At 54.0% G+C, this 22,369-nt stretch overlaps 8 protein-coding genes across 8 annotated transcripts; 4 read left to right on the forward strand and 4 right to left on the reverse strand.

The window, feature by feature from the left end:
• Positions 1–85: 85 nt before the first annotated feature.
• On the forward strand, positions 86–2,146 carry BKA58DRAFT_389230 (uncharacterized protein). The gene has a single exon (XM_046170722.1). The coding sequence runs from the start codon at positions 337–339 to the stop codon at positions 1,882–1,884; it is 1,548 nt and encodes a 515-aa protein (XP_046023752.1). The 5' UTR covers positions 86–336; the 3' UTR covers positions 1,885–2,146.
• Positions 2,147–2,284: 138 nt separating this feature from the next.
• BKA58DRAFT_461049 (uncharacterized protein) lies at positions 2,285–4,855 on the reverse strand (the record flags this gene model as incomplete). Its single annotated transcript, XM_046174788.1, has 3 exons — positions 2,285–2,340; positions 2,412–3,982; positions 4,098–4,855. The coding sequence occupies 3 exons, from the start codon at positions 4,853–4,855 to the stop codon at positions 2,285–2,287; spliced, it is 2,385 nt and encodes a 794-aa protein (XP_046023753.1).
• Positions 4,856–5,849: 994 nt separating this feature from the next.
• BKA58DRAFT_218553 (2-hydroxychromene-2-carboxylate isomerase-like protein) lies at positions 5,850–7,213 on the reverse strand. The gene is made up of 4 exons (XM_046166190.1): positions 6,737–7,213; positions 6,552–6,651; positions 6,120–6,491; positions 5,850–6,057 (listed from the first exon to the last, which is right to left on the reverse strand). The coding sequence occupies exons 1-4, from the start codon at positions 6,809–6,811 to the stop codon at positions 5,942–5,944; spliced, it is 663 nt and encodes a 220-aa protein (XP_046023754.1). The 5' UTR covers positions 6,812–7,213; the 3' UTR covers positions 5,850–5,941.
• Positions 6,899–9,992, reverse strand: BKA58DRAFT_342871 (WD40-repeat-containing domain protein). The gene has a single exon (XM_046168373.1). The coding sequence runs from the start codon at positions 9,983–9,985 to the stop codon at positions 7,265–7,267; it is 2,721 nt and encodes a 906-aa protein (XP_046023755.1). The 5' UTR covers positions 9,986–9,992; the 3' UTR covers positions 6,899–7,264.
• Positions 9,993–10,135: 143 nt separating this feature from the next.
• On the forward strand, positions 10,136–12,316 carry BKA58DRAFT_461061 (uncharacterized protein; the record flags this gene model as incomplete). The annotated part of the gene is made up of 4 exons (XM_046174789.1): positions 10,136–10,171; positions 10,222–10,608; positions 10,655–10,893; positions 10,938–12,316. 4 exons carry the CDS (start codon positions 10,136–10,138, stop codon positions 12,142–12,144), a joined length of 1,869 nt encoding a protein of 622 aa, XP_046023756.1. The 3' UTR covers positions 12,145–12,316.
• Positions 12,317–12,732: 416 nt separating this feature from the next.
• BKA58DRAFT_442096 (uncharacterized protein) lies at positions 12,733–14,859 on the reverse strand (the record flags this gene model as incomplete). The annotated part of the gene is made up of 1 exon (XM_046173881.1): positions 12,733–14,859. One exon carries the CDS (start codon positions 14,857–14,859, stop codon positions 12,733–12,735), a length of 2,127 nt encoding a protein of 708 aa, XP_046023757.1.
• Positions 14,860–14,951: 92 nt separating this feature from the next.
• BKA58DRAFT_218569 (uncharacterized protein) lies at positions 14,952–17,016 on the forward strand. The gene is made up of 4 exons (XM_046166191.1): positions 14,952–15,202; positions 15,264–15,287; positions 15,356–15,783; positions 15,845–17,016. Exons 3-4 carry the CDS (start codon positions 15,360–15,362, stop codon positions 16,867–16,869), a joined length of 1,449 nt encoding a protein of 482 aa, XP_046023758.1. The 5' UTR covers positions 14,952–15,202; positions 15,264–15,287; positions 15,356–15,359; the 3' UTR covers positions 16,870–17,016.
• Positions 17,017–19,058: 2,042 nt separating this feature from the next.
• BKA58DRAFT_389241 (uncharacterized protein) lies at positions 19,059–20,394 on the forward strand. The gene has a single exon (XM_046170723.1). It carries the CDS (start codon positions 19,224–19,226, stop codon positions 20,337–20,339), a length of 1,116 nt encoding a protein of 371 aa, XP_046023759.1. The 5' UTR covers positions 19,059–19,223; the 3' UTR covers positions 20,340–20,394.
• Positions 20,395–22,369: the final 1,975 nt, after the last annotated feature.

Genomic DNA, 22,369 nt, shown 5'->3' on the forward strand with positions numbered 1-22,369 from the left:
AGACTAGCGAGCAAAGCCAGCATTCCAAGGCCAGCAACTTTGTCTGGGCGAACGCAGCCGCACGCACATCAATCACTTCGCCTATGCATGAACGCATTGCGTGACTACGAGCCGTCCGTCTGCACCACTAATTCCTACTTACTTGCAGCTCGCATTGCAGTGCAGCGCAGCTTGCAGGCTTTTGCAAGGGCATAGTTGAGACCACTCTCGGTCCTTTTTTTTGATAAGGTATCGCCGTTGGTGGTGTGTTGGGAAACGTCTGAACGGTGAAGACTGTGCGAGAACAAGTGCCGAGGTCACGAGCACCTCTCTTCCATCAACAGCAGCGGCGAAGACATGGCAGAGGGAAGGAAGGATGCCGTGGTGCCGTTTTACTATAGCCATGTGTGGAAGAATGTGCTTCTACTGGCTCTGAGCGCTGTTTGCGCGCCTGTGTCGGCAGCGCTGGTGTTGCTTGGTGTTGCAGTGTCGCGACTCCAGGGGCAGCACAACGCAACCTTTTCGAACGAGGATAAGCAGCATGTTGCGGCGGCACGAAGACGGAAAACTATCCTCGTCACTGGGGTGTCCATGACCAAAGGTCTGACGATTGCGCGCAATTTGTCGCAGCATACACCGCATCGCATCATTGGCGCCGACATCTCTTCTTTCTCGCCAGGTCGCTTCTCCAGCGCTATTGCGAAATACAACCGTCTGGACACACCGAGTGGCGACGATGCAGAGCCATACATTGACTCCATTCTCTCGATCATCCAGCGCGAGAAAGTGGACCTATGGATCAGTTGCTCCAGCGTTGTCGCAGCCGTAGAAGATGGCCAAGTCGTCCGCCTAGCAGAGAAGCAAGCAAGAGAACAAGGCCGCCATTTCGAAGCCATCCAGTTCCGGGAAGACGTTGTCGAAAAGTTCCATGAAAAGGACAAGTTCATCGACTACATCGAGTCGCTTGGTCTCCCGATCCCGGAATCGCACCGCTGCACCAACCCACATGAAGCGCTCGATGTACTCATGGGTGAGCTGCACAGAACGCCAACGAAACCAGGAAGAACGGTACCAAGACGACAGTTTATCATGAAACCCATCGGTGTGGACGACAAGGCCAGGAACAACATGATGACGCTGCTGCCATTCAATACCCCAGACGCCACAGCCAAATACATCCACTCGCTCAACATCACTAAAGAGAATCCGTTCCAGCTCCAGCAATTCATCAAGGGAAGCGAATACTGTACGCACGCCCTCGTCATCCGCGGAAAAGTAAAAGCCTTCACCAGCTGCCCCAGCCTGGAACTCCTCATGCACTACGAGCCGCTGCCTGCCTCGTCGCCCCTCAGCAAGAAGATGCTCGGCTTTACCGAGCGCGTGTGCAAGGACGGCGGCGAAAGCTTCACTGGCCACCTAAGCTTCGACTTCTTAGTCGAGAACGACGATAAAGGCGCAGCCGCCAAGTTCTACCCTATTGAATCCAATCCGCGCGCCCACACGGCCGTCGTGCTCTTTGAGCAAACTCCCGAAATGGCAGAAGCTTACCTCTCCATCTTCAACAGTCCTAACCCCTTGTCGTCGAAACACAAGACTGGCCCTGTCTTCCCTCGCTCCCCGACGTACAGCTACTACTGGATCGGCCATGACTTGGTGTCTCTTGTTATCCTGCCACTTCTTGATTTACTGTTCGGCGCCGCGACATTGCAGGGTGCTTTTAACGACTTAGCGACGTTTTGGAGTCATGTTGTCGGTTGGAAGGATGGGACGTATTTGTTTGAAGACCCTCTGCCGTTTTTCGTTTTGTATCACGTCTATTGGCCTGCGAAGTTTTTGGAGGCGTTGAGGACAGGGAAGGCGTGGAGCCGGATTAACGTTAGTACTACGAAGATGTTTGAGGGATGAGTATGGCGCGATGTGGGTCGGACTGTAGAAGAAAACGGGTTGATGAGGGGTTACTGACAGCGTAATGAGCGTTCCGAATGTGTTTGTAGACCGTTTGTGAAGAGAATTTGTGCCATTGTCTAGACGTCTTAGCTGGCATCACATCGCACTGCTATGCTATGCTGTCTCAAAAGTACGAATCTACGCGACCGCAACTCGTTATTCGTGAATCCCTCTTTACCAAGTACTCTCCTTCCCCCTCAGTCCAAACTCACATCAGTCTTCGTCTCCCAAACCCGGCCGATTTCCTTATCCCTAATGCTCGACCAGACTCTTTCCAACTCTGCAGAGGTAGAGGTACGAAGTCAGTATATGTCTCACATGCACTTCGTACAGTCAAAACTTACCTGCCGAATCCCTCCTAGCCTTCTTCCTCAGCTCCGCAACGGCAATGGCCATCCGTCGCTGCAGACGAGTCTGTTGGCCATGTAGCGCACGAGCCATAGCGCATCGAGTGTAGCAGTGAAATGCGATGCGATGCTTCCTACCAGAGAGACAGTGGAATGAGCCCTTTCGCGGCTGGGTTAGCGTTAGAAGCTTGACTTTCTTAGACGAGGACGAAGGAATGATGGCCGTGATACGGGATTGGCGAGACGTGGTGCTGGAATATGTGATGCGGTGGAATATCCCTTTTAGCTTGTTCCTGGTCTCCGTAGCTAATGACTCGCTCCCTAGGGATCCTGCGCCGCTGTGTTTGTTGTCATCGTTAATGGGTGCTGCGAGTGAGGTTGCGGCAGCAGTGCCCATAACCTGACAGATTTGCGCGCCCAAGGAATGGCGCTGGTCTGCTTTGGGAGCGATGGAAGTGGGGATGTGTTCATCCGCAGCAACTTCTACACAGGCGCCGTTCTGACCGCCTGAGTTGAGCAGGTGAACTGGGCGGTCCGCGGAGTCATGGCCCGGTTCATGTTTGCGCCTGATGTCATTCCTCTTGTCCTCCAAGTGTGACAGGACCTCCTCATCCTGGGTATCGATAGCGACATCAAGGACTTTTAGACTAGTAGGCTCGTCTAACCGGTTTTTGGTGTCGCACTGTGGATGTTCTTGTCCCAAGACTTCGGAGCCCAGCGTATACGTCGGACCATCTTCCGAGTCTCGATCTGCCTCGAACTTACGCTTGGCGCCGTTGTCGATGCCCAGCGGAGGCACAAGACCAGCCAAAGCACGGGAAACCTCAGGCACCACTTTGTCTTCTGATTCTGCTTGTGGAACGGTCTCCTCGACGCCAGAAGCCTCTTTCTCAGCTTCTTCAGCAGCATACGAAGCCTTGAGGTCCTCCCAATCCCCCTTGACCCGTAACTTGGCGTGCCTCAACTCCACATCACCCTTGGCAAGGGTCAAGTCATGCATCATCTCAGCGACACGTCGAATCTGCTTCAACGGTACGACTTTGGCTGAGATCTGCTGTCCAGCACCCTCCTCAGCTTCGACCTCTTCTTTCTTAGTCTTGGGCTCAATTCGAAGGTCGCGGAAGAGGTCAGTTATCAGCTGGAAGTTGTGGGGCTCAGGATTTGCATTCATGTCTTCAGCCCGGGAGCGCCGTACATCGTCGCTCATGAGAACTTCCTTGCGGAGGCGTAGAACGAGGCCGAAGGCGCGGCGATAGAAGGAGAGGAAGTCAAAGTTACTGCGTACTTCGTTCTCCTGCAGTTCTGACCTCATGGTACCTAGGAGGTTGGCGTGTGTCGTGTCCTGCTTGTCGAAATCGGGTTTGCGTACCTTGGCCTTGTCCTTGCCCTTTCGCCTTGGCTTCGAGGGCGTGATTTTGGTTGCTAGATCGGCAAATGTGCCTCGCAAGTCCTTTGACATCCGCCTAGCCTGTTTACAGTCATCGTCTGATGAGTCTCCAACAGCGTCTTTCCGTCGGTAGAGATGGTTGAAGACTACATGACGCCTCAACCAACGGTCATTGTCCGGATTCGGGCCATAGTAATCGGAAATCGTAGCCTCCAATGGCAAATCACTCCGTAAACCGCGTTCCACTCCAACTTCTTTCGACACCCGAGGGAGGTACTTGGAAGTGTGGCGGAAGTCCGTAGCCATAGCGCGACTACTAGTGCTACCCGAGAGGATATAGCGATTGAGGGATCGCCGTGAAACAAAGCTCTTGACCTAAGCGTTGAGCACAGAATCAGTGCATGTCTCAAATGTAGTTCATACGCCGAAAATCTTACCCATGCATCTTGATCAGATAGTCGAGGTCTGGCCATTGGATGTTCAGACCGCCGATTTGATAGGCGGCGTTGTAGAGGTGAGCGAGGCCATTGACGAACCACTGTATCTGGGCAATAGTAGTATGGTGGTAGATCATGTTGTAATGCCACATTGAAAGTCCCGCGAGCGTCGAATGAACGGTGATGAAGACGCTAGCAGCCATCGGCACTTCTCGCGAATTCAGGACATCTTGCAGCCAGTCCAACAGCCTGTCTAGAGGCTTCAAAAGGAGGGTACTGAACTTGATCTCTTCTTTGCACATGTAGTCAGGCTTTGTTCCCTTGGCCCACATGCGGTCTTCGTAGTCGACATGACAACGGATACACCTGGCGATGTCTAAGCCGTGCTCGGTGAGGTCGCGTAGCATCCGACGATAGTCGTCGCGCACTGCCTCTTGGATGTCGAGAACAATGGCAAGGCCGAAGGGTAGGTAGTCTTGTGATGTACTCTGATGCAACAGCATCTCTGCGGTGAAGTGATCCCACTTTGGAAGCTTGAGGTTGCCCTTGCGAATAATGTCGAAGAACCTCAAGAATATCATGAGAGGGTGCTCCTGGGTGTCATCGCCAACACTGTCCTTCGTCGGGCGCTTGTTCGTGACGTAGCTCTTGATCAAGACGGCAGCATCATCCAGACAAAACAGGTGGCGCAGTGCCTTTTCAGTAAGCGGTGTTACTGTCTTCTGTGCTCTAGTTCCAGGAGCTGCTGCGACCGCCATCATCCACGTCAACCTGGTCCCGCTTCCGCATCTTCTCAAGTAAATTGTCCTGTTCATGGCTTTTGTTGGACTCGGCGGGAAACTGGATGAAGACAAGGGTAGGCGTGTCAGTCTTGCCGTTTCGAGACTTGTTGATACCGGGGACAAGATCCTTCAGCACCGCCATGAGCGCTTGTAAGCTCCCATTGAAGTATTCATGACCCAGGTCCGCCGTGTCGTTGTGTTTGTGATATTGCGTTACCTCCTTCCTTGACCGGATAGCGTCTCCCAGGTCGTTGATACCACTGGTGTCCGCGAGCGGAATGCTCGTAGCGGCTATGGCGTTGACAAGCTGCTCCTGTTTCTGTAGCGGTATTCTGTAGCCCTTCTTTTCCTTTTTCTTCTTAGCCTAGTCTGTAACCACATTTGTGATCTCCACGCCGCGCTGGAATGCTGTCTGGAGCAACCACGCTTGGAATTGGTCGGTGTAGGTCTCGTAACGCTTGACCGTCTCGGGGAGTTGATTTTGTCGGTAGTAGTCCATTTCTTCAGTAGACTGGATCTGCAGCCGAGGAACTGAATACAGGCGACAGTAAAGGCGGGGAGGAGGACCGATGGCAGCAGACAAAGCTTGTGGGGCAGACTTGCAAATGCACCAGAGGAAAAATGACATGAAGACCTATGCTTTCTGACATAGGATGAATGACGAGTGTAGGTCGAAACATCAACGACAACTCACGCTCAAGCGGAGGACTCACACTCGTATATTGCGCAGGTTTCCAGCCAGAAAAGCGTAATTATGAGCCACCGAGATTTTGTTGCTGTGTCAAACCTGACGTTACCAGGTGGTGGCCTAGAGGCAGCAAGCTCAGCAGTCTATATCCCTGACTTGCTATCGTTCTAGCGGGCCGCGGGTCCAGGTCCAAAAGGGAAAGGAGCGCGAATCCCCCATACCATAGCCCCTGTCAGCTCTCGAATTGTCACGAGCATCTCGTTACAGCTAGCATGGTCAATGGGAGACAGTAGTTGTGATCGACTGGAATTCGTCGTGGAATACATAATCCGGGACTGTATGCATGGTCGTGTTGGCCGATGGTAAAGCTTTTCTTACAGCAATGAGCGCCATTCCTTACCAGACGGCCTCTCCAGACCCAAATGGTCACATAGCTGACCCATGTGATCGACGCCCCAGTACCCCTCAGTTTCTCCTCTCGCATTGGTAGCTGCCGGATATGGTCAACAAACACTTTCTGGTCATTTGACAGAGCACCAATTCTGCGCTTACCGACAAACCATGGCAGTCCAAAGGCGCCGTCTTCAAACGCCTTGGTAGTGTTTCCGCCTAGAACCTGCTTCACCTCCTCGGTCTTCGTCCTCGCGATCACCTTTTGCGCCTCTTCGTCACTGCCCAAAACAGTCCCAAGGATAGCCTGCAGATTCTCCGGCTTAGTCGGGTCGTTCCAGTGTGCCCAGAAATTGTCGTAGCAGAGCTCTATTGCGCGTTCAAGCTTTTGCGGGTGAGAGAGCGAGAGGGATACTAGGGCGCGCTGGATGGGCAATGTGTTGACAGGGAAGCCAGGCGGAGCATCTTGCAGGATGGGCACGTTGAACTGTTTCGACAAGCGCTGGCGCTCCGTGTTGATCCATTTGTCTTTGTCTGCATAATGTTAGAGACCAGGGTAGACAGTAGCAAGTCTGGGAACAAAACTTGGCATACTCTTAATCTTTAACGGCGGTGTGTTCCCACAGACCTTCATCAAACCCCCCAGCAGAATCGGCACATATTGCACCTCAACCTGTTTGAAGGCCTTCGAATTCTGCACAAACGCTTTGATTAGTGCCGCATTACACCTCTACGTCTCGAACGTGCTTCAACCTATACCACCCCCCAAACAAACTCACCTTTACGACGTGGAAAGCAATGTAGGCAAACGGGCTCACAATGTCTACATAGAATGTAATCTTCGGTTGAGACATGACAGGCTTTTTTTTAGAGAGCGAGTCTGGGGGAGCTGTTGTGGGGATAAGACAGGGGGTGGGACTTTATTCCTGGCACCATGCCCTATGTATGTAGGTGCTGGGTGAGGAGTCGGGACCGGTGATCTCATAGCCGGTCAGAATAACCGAGGCACGGGACGGCGATCTATCTATTCGCAGGCGTATCTACGTACCCCAATTTGGGAGCTGCAAGAGATGCTGGGCACTGTCAAAGAATATGCAAGATTCGAGACGTTGTTGCTTTGCGCCGAGTATTCCCTGCGACTGAAGGCTGGAGCATGCGCTGGCGACCATCATCGTCGGTGTCACGCAAAGCAAGTGCAACAGCAGGACATGTAGCTCGATACTGACAAACTTTGGTGTCTACACTGAACCTATAACACAAATACTCGCTTTGAAGTCATCACTGAACAGGCTTTCCTCAGAGTGCCTTCAATCAACCATTACAATGTCCCTCTCCAGGCCCAGCTGCGATGTGCCATTCGTGATGGCCTTGATCTCCCCAGCTACTTCGTCCATTTCCTTCAGAGTAAAGTCCAGCAAGTAGCTCTCGTCTACCAACTCCTCTACCCGTTTGTAGTGTCTCTCAGAGTACACCTTGATAGCATCTAGCACGTCCTTCAAACTGCCCTTCGCCCCTACTTTCCCCTGCGGCCTCAGACCGGCTAGCCGAGAAGCAGGGTAGGACTTGACTACAGTCCATAGGACTTTTTGAGCGATCGGCGCGGTGCGGACGTTGGTGTTCCAGTCACGGAGGCGGATGAGCAGTTTGTACAACTGCTCGTCAGCTAAAGAGGCGAGTACTTCGTCGACAGTATGGAGACCTGAGAGGCTGTCTGCATCTGGGCGCTCAGTCTCTACTACGGACTTGAAGAGGGAGAAGAGGCGGGCTGGCTGGTCCATTTGGAGGGCGAGTACAATAGCTTCGCGGTAGTTGCCGGCGTACGTGTAGTTTTGTAGTTTCTGATCGAGTTCGACGCGTTCTGTCTCTGCAGTCGTGGCAGCTTCCAGCGTGGAGCTTGTTGTATCCTCCCAGAATGTGATGACACTGTCTCCACCACCAGAAACCAAGGCGCCTGTTGTTGGATGCGCGGCGAGCGCCCAGACACGGTCGGTGTGGTTATCAAGTGTGGTCATGGCCTCACCCGAGAGTGAGTCCCAAATCTTGACAAGCCCATCACCAGCTGCAGAGGCTACTTGCGGACCGCGCTTGTCTCGTGCATCGACGGGTCGGTAGGGCAACCACGACAGCTTCAAAACGCTGTTGGAGTGGCCTTCCAGGGTGAGCAAACAGCTGTAGTCTGCTAGGCTCCATAACTTGACCGTTTTGTCGCCGCTGCCTGTTGCGATCAAACCCTTGTTTCCCGAGTTTGGCGCCTGCGACGCCTTGGGTGCGAACTTGACCGACCATACACCGCGTTTGTGGCCCCGAAGGACACCGATAGCCTCTCCTTCTGCGGCGGAATAAATCTTGACGGTGCGATCCTGCGATGCGGATGCGAAGAGACTGCCAGAGGGGTCGATGTCAATGGCGTTGATGTCTCTGTCGTGTGCTTTGCGGGTGTACTTGGCTCGCAGTTTGCCCTTCATCTCTTTGGTAGTATCCCACCGCTTGACGGTCCTGTCTTGCGATCCGGTCACAATGTATGCGGGTGGATGTGAGAGGGGGTCTGTGAACGCGGCTGACGATTCCTGAGGTATTGTGTGCGGCAATGCAATCGCGCCGAGTGACTCGGCGTGGCCAGTGAGGACTGCGGCGCAAGTGTAGGATTCGTTCTCGGGGTCGATTCGCCATAACCGTGCCGTATTGTCTTTGGCACCTGTAGCAAGCCAGTGGCCTGACCAGTCTACGTCCAGACAGATGACGATGTCCTCATGTCCTTTGAGTAAGCCGACATCCGCACCGAAGTATCTGCCCTGAGTTGCATCGTCTCCGTCGGACTCGTTCAACGTGATGATGCGGATGTCTTCCGAGTTGGTGTTGAGCGCCAGTAGAGACTTGTCTTTGCCAACGTAGGCAATGTCGATGACCTCGTCGTGTGTTCCCGAAACGCGGCGGAATATGGGTAGCGGGTCGATGGTGTCCTGCACACCGAGCGACTCGGCTGGTTTGAGGGTGTAGAAGTTGAGCACTTGGTCGGCATGGACCGAGACCAAGTAGGGTAACGAAGGGTAGTAGAGAATATTGACAATCTCGTCCGTCTCGGTTCCAGGCGCTTGCTCTCGGGTGAGCTCTCTTCCGCTGGACGCTGACCAGAGGCGCAGTCGGCCGTTCTCTCCACCCGAATACAACGTGTTGCCGTCTGGGAGGAAGCCTGCGCTCTCGATGCCTTCGAGAGCAGCAATTGTGCGCTGCGCCTTCCACGTGTGCGAGTCCCAGACAATCAGCGTCTTGTCTCGGCTGGCAGACACGAGGGCCTTTTCGTGCGGCGAGTACTGTAGTGAGCGCACAACGGAGACGTGCGAGTCGAGCACGGCGGCGCTCTTTCGCTTGTGCAGGTCCCAAATGCGTATCCTGCCGTCTTCGGCACCAGAGGCCAGTCGGAACTGCACCTGGCTCTCGCCCTGGGCGTGCTCCAGCTCGGCAGCTTCTGGGCGCGACTTCCTCTTCCTCTTTCTGTTGTTCTCGGGGGCGTCTGGGCGCTCCGCCACCTCTACCTCGAAGAAGTGCAGCGCCGAGACGACGCCGCCGTGGCCGTGGAAACTGTGCGTCGTGTAGCCACCGACAATGTCCCAGATCTTGACGACGCCGTCTGCGCCTCCGGTTGCGACCAGCGTGCCGGTGCGGTCTGTGGCCAGGGTGACTACGGGCGATGTGTGGGGCCGCAATGTGCGCAGAAGCTCGAGCTCGATGGTTTCGTCGTCCGTGGCCGGGGGGTGGAGGGCGAAGAAGCGCATCGACAGCGACCGCGAGCAGACGACGAGGTGGGATGCGGACGGCGTCAGCATGAGGGCCGTGATGGCCTCGCCGTCGCCCTCGACCCTCGCCAGCTCCTGGCCGTTGGTGAGGTCGGACAGAAGGACATCCTCGCCCAAGCTGGCGGCCAAGATGCGCCCGTCTTCGCTGAGGGCCAGGCTGCCGCCCGCGTAGATGGGCTGCAGGGTGCGAGCGACGCTGTACGTGGTCTTGACGGCAGCTCGTTGCGCCGACATGATGGGCCGTGTAGTGCAGAGACAGCAGCGAGCGTGTGCTGGCGGAGACGTGAGGCCGCAAGAAAAAAGTTTATCGATAAGGCGGTCGCACTACGCGCTGACGTCTGGCGGCGCGTCTCCCTCGCACCCACCACCACCACCGCCGCCGCCATGGGCCGCCAAGCCTACCTGGACAAGATGGCCTTTGTACGGACCCCGCCAGCGCCGCGCGCACATGCTGTCTAACACCGTGCTAGGGGCGGTCGGCCTTTGAGCCCACGCAGGCCGCATCGCAGTCGGCCGCGTACGTCCAGCTCGAGTCGGCGCAGGCTGACGTCCCGCCGCGCTACCACGAAGCGACCGCCAACAGCTACGTCCAGCTCTACGACGAGCGCGGCAACCCCATCAACCCCCGCTCCCACCAGTACGGCAAGAAGCTGCGAGGCGCCCAGAACGATGTGCTGGCCTCGGTCGGCGTCGTCGAGCGACGACACGCCCCGGCGGGAGCATTCCCTGGCTCCAGCCACGACCGCCTCGAGCTGCTCGAAGCCGAGGACACCGTTGGGAATGCGATCGCACTGGCTACCACGCTCACCGAGAACCTGTGTACATGGTGGATAGGCACAGTCAGGGAGAGGATTCTGGCACGTTCCCGTTGCCGCCCTCTCGTGGATCCACTAACCTGGGCAGACGTTCCGATATCCCCATGCCCTCACCTTTGCCCAAATCGCGGCCTCTGAGCGTGCCCTCTCTGGCGCCCCCATCGTCTATGCCGGCTTTGCCGCGCGTGTGTTTGCGACCATGAATATCCAAGCCATTGTCTACAGCACCTTTGTCTATCAGCCTGTGGAGCGCTTGCTCTATGCCACACGCGCAACCGCAAAGACACGAAACTTCTTCCGGCACGCCAGGAGAGCCCTCAAGTCTAGGTATGTCGCAGTGCTATCCTGCCCTCCTCTACTTACCCGGCTAGTCTTCGCCTGGGCCTCGAGATGCTGTGCTATCCCTTCTTTTACCACGCTGCTTTGCAACGCCTTGGACTAGTGCCCGCTCGCCCACTACTGCCAGCCTGGCGGTCCCTCATCCCCCTGTCAGACTCGTCGCCTCTGCTGCCGTTCTCTTTGCACTGCAATGCGTCTGATTCCATCGCGGACTGCATCGGTGCAATCTTGACCTCGCCCGTCATCCTCCTGTGCGTTGAACACTCCATCGAGCGCTGGATCTACGCCTGCGTCTACGAAGCTGTCGAGACGGCCATGATCCGTCCTGACGAGCCCGACATGCCCAGCCGGGACGCCAGTGGAAAAGACCGTGCTTTGACTGTTCTCGGGCTGCGACGGGAGTCACCGCCCCTGATTCGGAGCGCCGTTCGCAGCCTGCTCGCATTGCTTGGGTGGGCCCGGTCGGTGTCCCCTCCGAGCACACAAAGGAAGCAGGCCATGGAGCTTGCACCCGCGATCGCCTCCAGCGAGATCCAGACGTTAGAAGTTGGTGGCACTCAGGTCACCGGCGCTACCCCACTGAATCTCCCCGTCCTGCACTCGCGAGATCACCCTACTACAGAGCCGCTTGATGCAGATATCATCGCCATTCCGATCGATGCATTTGAGGACCTGGTACGATCTACCACCCCGCCAGGGTCGCCGACACGATCGGAGCAGAACGAGAACGATCCCCGGATACGCATAACGTCGAGGGAAGGAATCGTAGAGATGGAAGTCCGTCTCCCGCCTAGGATACTTTCCACGCACACGCATGTCGCAGAAGGCTCGGATCCATTGCAAGACGACGCAGCTGCTGAGCCGCGGAACCGTGCCCGCTCAATGGACGGTCATGTATACCACCGCGTCACGCAGCTCTCGTGTGAGCCGGCGCAGATGATCAGTGCAATGGTAAGAGCCCAGCTTGTCGGCCTTGTCATGCTCCCATGGAGAATGGCCACTTTGCAAGCGATTGCCTCACATTTTGTGGCCAGGCAAGAGGGGCATGCAGGGTCGTACCGCATTGTGGGTGGATTGGGTCTTTGGGAGGATGTGGGCTGGCGGAACATTGGCACCCAGCTCTCACGCGTAGCGCTCTGTGGTGCACTGGAGCTGACTGTCGATCTTGGCCTATGGGGATTGCAATATCTGGCCATTACAAGATTCGGGCAGAGTGTCTTCGGGTGGGGTGCACTTTAGTGTATCGCGCTTGGCAGACAATCTTACATTAATGATACCCCATTTTACTTCGTTAGTAGCGCAAGTAGCTGTTTTGAAATACGACGTCACATGTTAAAGATACGGGGAAGAGTACACGCGTGGCATGTCATCAAGAGAGTGGGAAATCGGAGACGTGTGGAAAGACGTGTTACGTGCACTCAATGGAAAGGTAAAGCCTGGGTCGAACGATGTTTTCTCACGGAGACACGTAGTATACTTGGTCCGCGTTCGCTTTCTCCCATACGTAATCTCACAGGAACTTGCTTATGTGAGTACTCGCAGCGGTAGACGTAGCTGGTAGTATTAATGCTTTCCTCCTTGAGATGAGACACTACCTCGCTTTGACAGGCCCAAGATCTGACATCAATATGGCCATTTCACGTCGATCCATTCAGTTTTGGTGCAGACATTGCATTCACGTTTACTCTACAGAACGCTATAATGCAGCATGGAAGTATCTACAGAGAGGTACGCTCTTACTGGTGTTATAACGCGACCTATGTATCCTACAAACCAACTTGCTGGGCGGCGAGCGCCATCCCACGCTGTTGCGTGTAACCCCAGTGTTCACACTCCCCTGCGATTAGCCGCGTATTCCTTCACCTCCTTGAAGTTGTCCAACGCTTCTGGGAACGCTTCGCGCAAGATTTGTAGTTCAGCAGGGTCATGCGGCTCCTGCTCAGCAATCTTGCTCATAAGCGCTGTGTCTTTCCTATAAACCCCCAACTTGGCCTTCCGTGCGGAAATGGCTCGTTCGAACGTAGCGGCTTGCAACGTCCTTCGCAGCTCACGCTCTCTGAGCTGGTTGGCGCGGTATGCGGTCTTGGCTGGGTTCTTCACCCACTCAATGTTTTCGTCCCAATAAGCCTTGCGCTTCTCGTCGGTCAGGTCCCTCATCTTGATACTAGCCATGCTTGCTCCGGCCTGGGCGATGCTGAACCCTCCTGCAAGGTAGTACGCACGGGCAAGTCGGGTAATAAGCATCTCAGCTACCGGGCCGTCCCACTCCTCGCTGATTAGACACACTGTGAACAGATCCACCTTCGGATCGTAACCCATGGCCAGAAGTACCGCGCGAGCGAAAATGCAAAGCCAGTTCGAGCTGTCTCCCATTTTGTCGTGCTGCTTGGATCGGACTTTGACGTTCTTTGCGTACCCGACATACTGCATCACCGGCATTGTTGTCCTGTTCCGACTGCGACATTCAAGGGCAATCTTCGCCAGCACTCGTGCAAAGGTCATCAAGCGTCGCTTTCGGGAAGGGTCTATGTCCTTCGTGGCCGTCCGAAGGAAGTGGCGATGCCCAGCGTCGCTTTTGCTTTTGTCGACTTTTGCCAGGCCAATGGCAGCTTTGTCGATCTTGTAGGCATTATCGGCATTGGAAGGTATTTGTTGAGCATAATACAACGCGTTCGATGAAAGTATCAACGCCTGATCAACCGTCAAGGGCTCGCGGGAGTCACCCAATGTGAGACAGCGGACGTACACGGTTGGCTGCTTCACGCCGCGGCCTTTATATCGATCTATCACGGCTGCGACAGAAGCATCGAGCTGGTAAAGTCGTGCCAGATTGCCGTCACGCGTAGAAATCGCTTTGAGGACATCGAGGTTCATGGTAGCCAACACTTCGTCCGCCGCAAACAGCCAGGCGCGATGGCTGCAACCGCCCATGAAAGTAGAGGCTGTCTTCGCTTCATCCTCGTAAGCAGCGTTGACTAGCGGTAGCCAGCCATCTTCGTCTAGCTTTTCGGAGAGCGCCCAATATTTTGCATGGTCGATCAGCTCTTGGTCTTGGTCTTGGCCAGGATCAACAATGGCCACATCCCCTTCGTCGTCTACGGCTGCATCGGGGGTTTTGATACGTGAAGAGGAAGAGCTTTTTGAGTCCGATTTGCTATCAGAGGTGGCTTGTGTGCCGTCCCCATCAGCGTCTTCCATCTCTTCATCTTTCTCTTCATCCTCTTCATCTTCTTCTGGTTCGGAGAGGTCGTCCAATGGTGGGGGTGCGGGCGTGTGTGCAATGAGACCCTTGTTGGCAGTACTATAGTAGATGGGTTGGAAGGCTGGCGACATTCTACCGGGTGTAGGAGTTCGACGTCCTGCTGAGTATGACGTCCCCGGTCTAGAAATGAAGGGGGACTGCGATCGTCCACTGGTGGCAGTCTGTGGCCGAGTACTGAAGGGGAATCCGGACGGAGCAGGGCGACCGCTTGGTCCACCAAGAGGACCTGCACCAGTGGTAGTCTGCGGCCGATTGCTGAAGGAGTACGCAGACGAAACGGGGCGACCGCTTGGTCCGCCAAGAGGACCTGCACCGGTGGCAGTCAGTGGCCGATTACTGAACGAATATGCAGACGAAGCAGGGCGACCGCCGGAAAGGCCTGCACTGGTATATGCTCCTAAGCCGCCAAAAGTAACCTTGGATTGTCCGCCGGATGTGGCAGGTCGGCTCGATGTTCCAGCTGAAAGGGAAGTTGCCGACTGAGCTACGATTGGAGCCGGCTGCACTTTCGACGCACTCTTGGAGCTTCCCAGGCTGGAAACGGCCTTCTTGAGACCTTGTATGAAGGATCTCTTCTTTGTGGGAGCCGACGTAGTCGCTGAGACGCCTTCATCGCGATCAGACTCGCCCTGGTAGTCGTCAAGGTCGCCCAGAGAATCTTGTGAATCTTGTACAACCCGGTCGCTCGCCATGTCTGGAGACGTCAGGGGTTGTCGCGCTTACACTGGAAAGCGACAGTTGGATACCTCAGGGGTCGACGCGTCTACACTAGAAGACGAAGGTTGGCTGTGGTCTGGATGCGAGCTGCGGGTGTGGAATAATATCGAGTCGGCTGGTCCTCTGCCGCGACTGTTATAAGGTAGTATTGCTCGTTGATTGTGGGCGGAATTTGCTGGAAAAGCCTGTGCGGTCAGAACCTGTGCAGCAAACAGCTTGCTCACGAGGGCCATACATTCACTATGACGCAATTCTGTCAAAGCCTTCCCTGGTCTTTGCGTACACATATTGTCTGGCTATCCAAACAAGACTTCCTTTGTCAGTCCACCCTACCAGTACGCCACCCCTGACTTTGTACCTTAGCCCCTGACGTATCCAGATCGCAACCAACTCTCGCCTTCTTGTAAGTGCGACACCTCCTGACATATCAAACCACAACGTCTCTGTCTAGTATGATCTAACCTCCGGCAGCGCCATGGTCAACAGTGACTTGTACGCCGACGACCGCGATGAGCCTATTGACGGCCCTGAAGCCTACCCGAAAGAGACTAGGGAAGAGTACAACGCTCTGATGGATCACGCAAGGCATCTTCCCTACGACAAGACCCAACTTAGTCTCAACTACTTCCTTCACGAAAACGCGAAGCTGTCACGGGAGCTCGAGCAGCATAGACAACTGGATCAGCTTACATCCGCGCAAAGGGAACAACGCAAGGTTCTTAGGGAGAGTCTAAAGCGCGCGAAGAAGATGCATCAGAAACGACCTGCAAGCGGTGGAGCAGAAGAGGCCCTCCGGACCAAGAAGATGTCACCGCCACCCGAAGAACCTCTTGAAAGGCCACAACGCACACCGACTTCCGAGCAAACTCGGGCCGGATTGCAAACTCCTGTTCGAACAGGTAGGTTATCGCCGTATGAAATGCATGCGAGACATATACTGACGTTGTATCTTCACTTTAGGCCGCGGTCCGAGGACTCTGAGCATTCGAAGCGCGAGGGATAGTTCTGCCGGAACAGGCCTCGACGCCAGCCACAATATTGCCCCAGACAATGACGATACAACCATGCCTGCCAGTCCCTCAGCATTATCTGCCATCGAGGAGGTCAATACACCCAGGGCGGCCAGTCACGCATTTGGAGAGGGAATGGACCTTGGCTTTGAACCGTCAGTCAACCCAAATCTCCAACAAGGTGATACTATGGGAGGTACCGGCGTCCCTACACCTGTGTTCCCGGCCCGTAGGTCCTCAATGGCGCTTGGTATTGACAACTCTCTCATCACATCTGGGGCAGCCACCAATATCTCCCAAACCTCGGCTCACGCCACATCAGACGTAGTACCACAAGATCCCGGCAGTCGAGAGAACTTGCCTCCACGCAAACGTGGCCGAGCCAAGGCCAAGAAGGAAGCGCCACCGCCGACTCCTGCTCTCGACTTCTTTGTGCTAAGCGAAGATGGCACTAGGTGGCGTGACCCTATGTACCTGAACGAAGATATCAGGGTTGTCATGTCGAATCAGATCAAAGGCATGGTCGAAGGCAACTCAAAGGATCAATACCAGAAGGCCGTCCAGAGAGGAGAAGCCGAGATCAACCACGAATCGCACTCCTGCTTCAATTGTCAGGTCACGAAGCGCAGCCGCAATTTGTGTCACAACGATTCGGCGACCGAGACATCTTGCTCACGGTGTTGCGAGCAGAACAACCAACCATGCGGCAAGCTAATCAAGCATCCTGGGAAAGACGACGCGTATGCCATTGGCTACCTGCCGGTACCGGCCAATCTACGCGGTTATGTCTTTTGGGAGGATATGCACAACTGGGTCCCTGTTGTACCGAACAAGAGAGCGCCCCGGGACCCGTCACCCGCCAAGACAGCTGCCATGGCTGCGACAGATGAGGTGAAGAAGCGATCGAGTATGCGCACCATAAAGGAGTCTGCCAAGAATGCGAGCGACAAGCTTCGAAAAGGACTACGTATGTAAAGCAGTTTGCAGGACATCTCCAAGGAGGTGAATGCTGGAGGAGCTCGCCCAACACATCTCTTTGTGAGATGAAAGGATGGAAACTGTAGACTTGAGCACTTGGCCGCCACCATACACTCACCCGCTTTAGATAGCTCCCTATGTACGATTCTAATGGAATGTGTCACCTTGACATACTACTCCGTAGTGCCTTTGAGCTGCGCATGTGCTACAGCCGTATTGGAGCGAATGAAGAGGTTTTCCAGAACAGCAGAACTTAAAAGCCCTTAATGTATTGCGTTGACGTCGTGTTTACCTAGGTATGCGCGCGACAGTGCCAGAGTGTATGGGATAAGCATGGCGGGAGACGTAATATACGTATCCAGGTATAAGCGCTTCGAAGATATGTCCGCGATAGGCGCCTGGGCAGGCAACAGCTTCGACACGTTTGTGACACAATGCATGTCGTCGTGCTCGGTCGTGGTGGGTGTACGCGATGTGATGGCGGCCCCACCCGGAATGTTAAGTGTGCATGGCCCGTACTGTATTGGGGATGGCATTCGCCGGGCCACCATCTAAGCAATTATGTGTTTGGTCTTCATATCGTTGCTATACTACCTAGGTATGTCAGGATAGTAGCTCTTTATAGCGGCTTGCAGTATGTGTACCTGAGTCTTTATAACCAACGTTAGAACTATCTAGTACCTTACTCACAAGTTTAGGTCTACTCCTGTAGCAAAAAGTCAATTATGCTGCGCATAGGTTGCGAATTGTAGCAAACCTTAGGAGGCTTTACTGCAAGACAAACCCCTACGCCGTTTAGCCGCACATACTGTTCAACGAGATGCATACGCAGTACGTTCAGTACCTAGGTATGCAATATGAGTTATAATTATAAGAGCTATTTCGGCTAGTAGGGATATAGAAGTCTAGCCTGCGAGCAATGAGCTCACGTAAGTGCTCGAACCCGTAGCCTCTAGGTAGGTATCTACACTCCAGATATGTTGAGCCCTTGATAAGAATATGAACAGATAGAATGACTTATTTGTCGTAGACATATTCTACTAGACAGGCCTGTGCTGCCAGAAAAAAAACAGATTGGTTGGAAGGGCTTTGCCCTCGCTATGACGCGATACCTAGGTACTGTCGCCTTCACCTAGTAAAAGTAACACAAATAATTTCACCTTCACTAATCCTTACCTTCCAAGGTTCCCTTGTCTTCTACGCTCAAATTAAATCACATCGACAACCTTGGAATCGATAGGCATTTGTTAGCCACCATGACATCTACATTCAGAAACCCAAGGCATGAGCAAGATGAAGTGCGAATGCGGCTCTACGCGCTTGCCCAGCCACATGAACCCACTGCGTACGAAGAACGCAGCGATACGGAGGTCAAGGATGCCCTTGCATTCTTCGAGACCGACGAGCAGCACCGCGAGCTTATGCTGAAGGCAGAGGCTCTCCCACAGATCATGAAACTCGTCAGAGCGTGCAAGACGCGTGAATACGATCTTGAAACCCGATTCGCTGAACGTCTACAGCAAAGTCTACGAGACAAGGAAGTCGAGCTCGAAAATAAGTATCAAGCGGAATTGAAAGACGCCAAGGACGAGTATGTACATCTTCTGCACATTAGCGACATTACCAAAAATACAAAGGTATGCTGACTTTGATAAAGTAATGAGAAGCAGCTCAATCAAAGGGCTCAAGTGTTTGTTGAGCAAGAGCAGAACCTCCGAAGGATACACGCTGCTGAACTGAAAAGCATCCACTCAGCCTTGTCTGGAGCAGCAGCCAGCAGAGGCATAATCATTCCTCCCGAGGGAGAGAGTTCGGCCATCGATCGACTGAAAGTGTACATCAAGGCTTTCGGATCAAGCAGCAAGCAGAGCGAGGCGCGCGAGCTGCAGCGGGTCGAAGAAATCTACCAAGCTACTGAGGACCGCGTCCGCGAACACATGACGCAGGCGCTTGTTGAGATGAAATTGACAGCCGCCTCCGGACAAGCCTTGGAAGCATTTACTGTCTCTTTCATTGGCCACATGTCGCGCATGCACCAGGATCTGAAATCGCTACGCGATTCACAACTCCTCATTGATGAAGATATCACAGATGCCTACAAGGAAAGTATGAACAAGGATTTCCGAAAAGGGTCTTCCTGCGAGACTAAAGTCTCCGTTTTCACCCGTTCGGTATCCGGCCTCGTCAGCGGAGGGATACAACAGACTCGCACAGCAATCGTTACGAGCATTCGCAATGCCTTCGGCCCTGTGTGCACCAAAGTTGGTATTGAAGTCAACCCTGGTACGCCGGAGGAGTGCATTCAACAGCTTGGCGTTGCGTTTGACAAATTGGTCGAAAACTACGGCAGGATGTTGCAAGACACGGCCGTGATACTTGACAATGGAACAGCGCTTCTTGATCTGGATCTGGATCTGTCAGAAAACAACCCCATCAACGTAAAGGTGGAGGAGTTCACAAAAGAAGTGTACGCTCAGCTCGAAAAGTCACGCAAGGACAGGGAGAAGGCTATCCGCAAATTCTGCGACCTTGATAACTGGGTGACGGGTTTTACGCAGAGCGCTCGCGATTCTTCCAATAGGCTGCGTCTCGCGATCAAAGAAGACGCCACAGGCCGAGAGCAGATATTGACGTCGTATATGACCAGCCTCGAGTTCTGGTACAGCAAGCATACCGCGATGCATAAGTCTGTACGCAAGCAGATCAACGACACCAGCACAACTCTTGGTATAGACATCTCAAGCAAGAGTAGCACGTCTCCAACCGAGAAGACGAAGCTATTGTTAGATGGCGTAACGAAGCTAGTGCGAGATAACGACACGAAAGCGAACGTTCGATTATCGTCGCTTGTCGAGGTCATGAGGTCTGCACTTTACGTCATGAAGGCCACCATACCATCGGATGTTACACCTGAAGCTTTCTTCAGCGCCTACCACGATCATGCCAACAGTCTTGTCGATCTTCTGTCTTCGGAAACGGGCAGTATAGAACACTCTGCGGACGAGGTTACGGGCGCACTCAGCGGTAAACGAATAATATTCCAAGACCGCATTGCCCAGAACACCAGACTACATAACGAAAACCTCCAGAAGCTCCATGAGAATTACGGCGCCTGCATTGTGGAAATGATCAAGTCGATCCATTCCGACACACTCTCGTTCCAGGGCCTGGTATACCCTGAAGAGGACGTCCCAGATCTGGAATTACGACCGGACATGTCGCTTGAGGCGGCTTCGGCCAATGCCCACGCAGCCAAGACATGGGTTTTCGCCTGTGCAGGGACGATTGGAACCGCGCTCACCGGTAGGAAGGTCCAGGTCGAACAACTCGCGTTGGATCTTGCAGGGAGGATCAACAGCCAAAGGTCGCTATTGAAGGACTATATCGAGCTCAAGGGTGATTTGCAGGACAGTATGCAGTTGGCGAATGACCTGGGCGTTCAGGTAACCAGGCTGACGGGGGCTTAGTTGCCGAGGATGAGTGTCAACGAGAGATGGGATGACTGGTGCACGTAGTTAGGAGCACGCACAAGTAGCAATACAGCAGCGTCCGAATGCATCCAGACTGTCAATACGCACTGTTAGTGCCCATGAGCGGATTGTGAGTATGCGAAGATTATGCAAGGCCCTCCAGACGTGTACGTGAAGGGCGCAGGTACTGAGAGCAGTCACGGCAGGTTACAAGGTAAGGGGTGTGGTTTGAGCGAGCTGGGAGTACTGGATCTAGTTTTGGCGCCCGCGACAGCAAACTCATCGCCACAAGGTCACTATGCATACACAAAACACATGGACAACGTTGCCGCATACGGAGAACAGTACATCGGTGTCTAGGAGCGAGTTGAGAGCCTGGATCTGGTCCCGACGCCCGCGACAGCGAAACTAAGCGCAGACAGGCCCCCTAAACGCACAAATCACGTAAAAAAACGCGTCTATATACAAAGAACATTGTGGCTAACTTCAAAAGCAAGTGGATGTCGTTCGCACGAGTTCAACGTCCTTGAAATCCGCCATCGTGCCGCGACAGCAATAGAGAGTGCTCTGAGGACACTGGAGACTAGCAAACCACGCAAACGAAGCGGATAGATACAGAAGATGACACGCCACTGTCTAGGGGCAACTGGGCGTGTAGCGCGCGACTTGGATGCTGATTTCAGCATGGCACCGTGACCGCCAGATCAAGCGCCCAACAGTCACTACGGACTGGGAAAGCGAGGAAAGGAGGGACAGAAGTAGCAAGAATAGTATGCGAGCGTCTAGGAGCAAGGCAGTGTGACGTGCGCGGGTTATGCTCGGATTCCGCCGTAGAGCCGCCACCGCAAGATTAAGCGTCCGAAGATTGCCACATACCCGTCCCACACGCAGACAGAGTCTGTAGGTACATGGAATAGATTGTGAAAGTTTGAGAGTAATGGGGTGTGAACTGAATACGTGATAAGCCCTTGGATCTGTCTTGGGCTTACAAGACCAGATCTGAACGCTATATAGCTACAGCAGACTTCCCAGACAGACGGATGAAGCCTCAGAGCACAGGGAACGAATACAGTCGCTTTTGGGAATACTTGGGTGAGTCTGCGCGCGTGGGAGGTCATCCAGTCCGGTTTTGAGGTCAAAACGGAAATATGGGCTGATTGAAGCATTCCGAGCACCTAGAACGTTGTAAATAGACGAAATGAAACGTCAAGATGCGAGGAGTCGTTTGGAATACTCAGAAAGCAAAACAGACAAGGTGCCGAACCATTGGAAGCGATTTGAGTCGATTTTGGCGCCCCAAGAGCAAAATGGATGATTCCGATGCGCTATTGGTCGTGGAAGACGCCAAATACAGGGAATGAAGCGTACAGGCCTAGAGAACAGTTTACAATGAGCTCGAGTGAGTTGGGACGACAGTGGCGGCTGTTTTGAGCGGGTTGGTTACAAGCGGAATCGGATTTGGGCAAACTTCATGCGCTTTTGGTCGTACAGAGGCGAAAATATAGGAAATGACGCATAGGAACGTAAGAAACAACTCGGAGGGCGTTTGGGGGTGAATTCAATGCTGGTGCACGCTGTTTTGGGCGGGTTTGGTGACTTTGGGCGCAAGATGAGTATTCCCAATGCGCTATTGGTGCCAGAACACCAGAAACGCGCTCAATGAAGCGTGGAGACGGGAGGAACGATTTGGGACAAGATTGGAATGACTGGGCGATGTTCAGGCGTTTTGGTGCACTTTGCGGCGATTTTGGCGTCAAAGCAAGATTTTCGAGGCTACAGTCACGGTATCAACACCATAGATACGGCAGATGAAGCGTCGAGGCGTGAGGAACCATCAAGACAGGTTTGGACATGTGCGGATGAGGAGCGCACGAGTTGTGGGTGGTTCACGTAATGCAGACGCTCAGACTACCGAACGCGAACTGCACTCCATCGTAACCACACTATGGATGCTAGCTTTACCGCATCAGAGAACCCGGCAGTTGGCAACGCGGCAGCACGTGCAATGTGGCGCCCTCCCGCCAGCG

The sequence above is a fragment of the Alternaria rosae genome, assembly GCF_020736505.1.
Source record: "Alternaria rosae strain MPI-PUGE-AT-0040 chromosome Unknown BKA58scaffold_7, whole genome shotgun sequence".
Taxonomy (NCBI): domain Eukaryota; kingdom Fungi; phylum Ascomycota; class Dothideomycetes; order Pleosporales; family Pleosporaceae; genus Alternaria; species Alternaria rosae.

Coding starts and splice junctions, on each gene's coding strand:
- BKA58DRAFT_389230 (XM_046170722.1), top strand. CDS start 337: ATGGCAGAGGGAAGGAAGGATGCCGTGGTGCCGTTTTACTATAGCCAT.
- BKA58DRAFT_218553 (XM_046166190.1), bottom strand. CDS start 6,811: ATGTCTCAACCGAAGATTACATTCTATGTAGACATTGTGAGCCCGTTT. Junction 6,652..6,736: donor TTGCTTTCCACGTCGTAAAG/GTGAGTTTGTTT, acceptor GCGTTTGTGCAG/AATTCGAAGGCCTTCAAACA. Junction 6,058..6,119: donor TGGACTGCCATGGTTTGTCG/GTAAGCGCAGAA, acceptor CATATCCGGCAG/CTACCAATGCGAGAGGAGAA.
- BKA58DRAFT_342871 (XM_046168373.1), bottom strand. CDS start 9,985: ATGTCGGCGCAACGAGCTGCCGTCAAGACCACGTACAGCGTCGCTCGC.
- BKA58DRAFT_218569 (XM_046166191.1), top strand. CDS start 15,360: ATGGTCAACAGTGACTTGTACGCCGACGACCGCGATGAGCCTATTGAC. Junction 15,784..15,844: donor GCAAACTCCTGTTCGAACAG/GTAGGTTATCGC, acceptor TCTTCACTTTAG/GCCGCGGTCCGAGGACTCTG.
- BKA58DRAFT_389241 (XM_046170723.1), top strand. CDS start 19,224: ATGTTGCAAGACACGGCCGTGATACTTGACAATGGAACAGCGCTTCTT.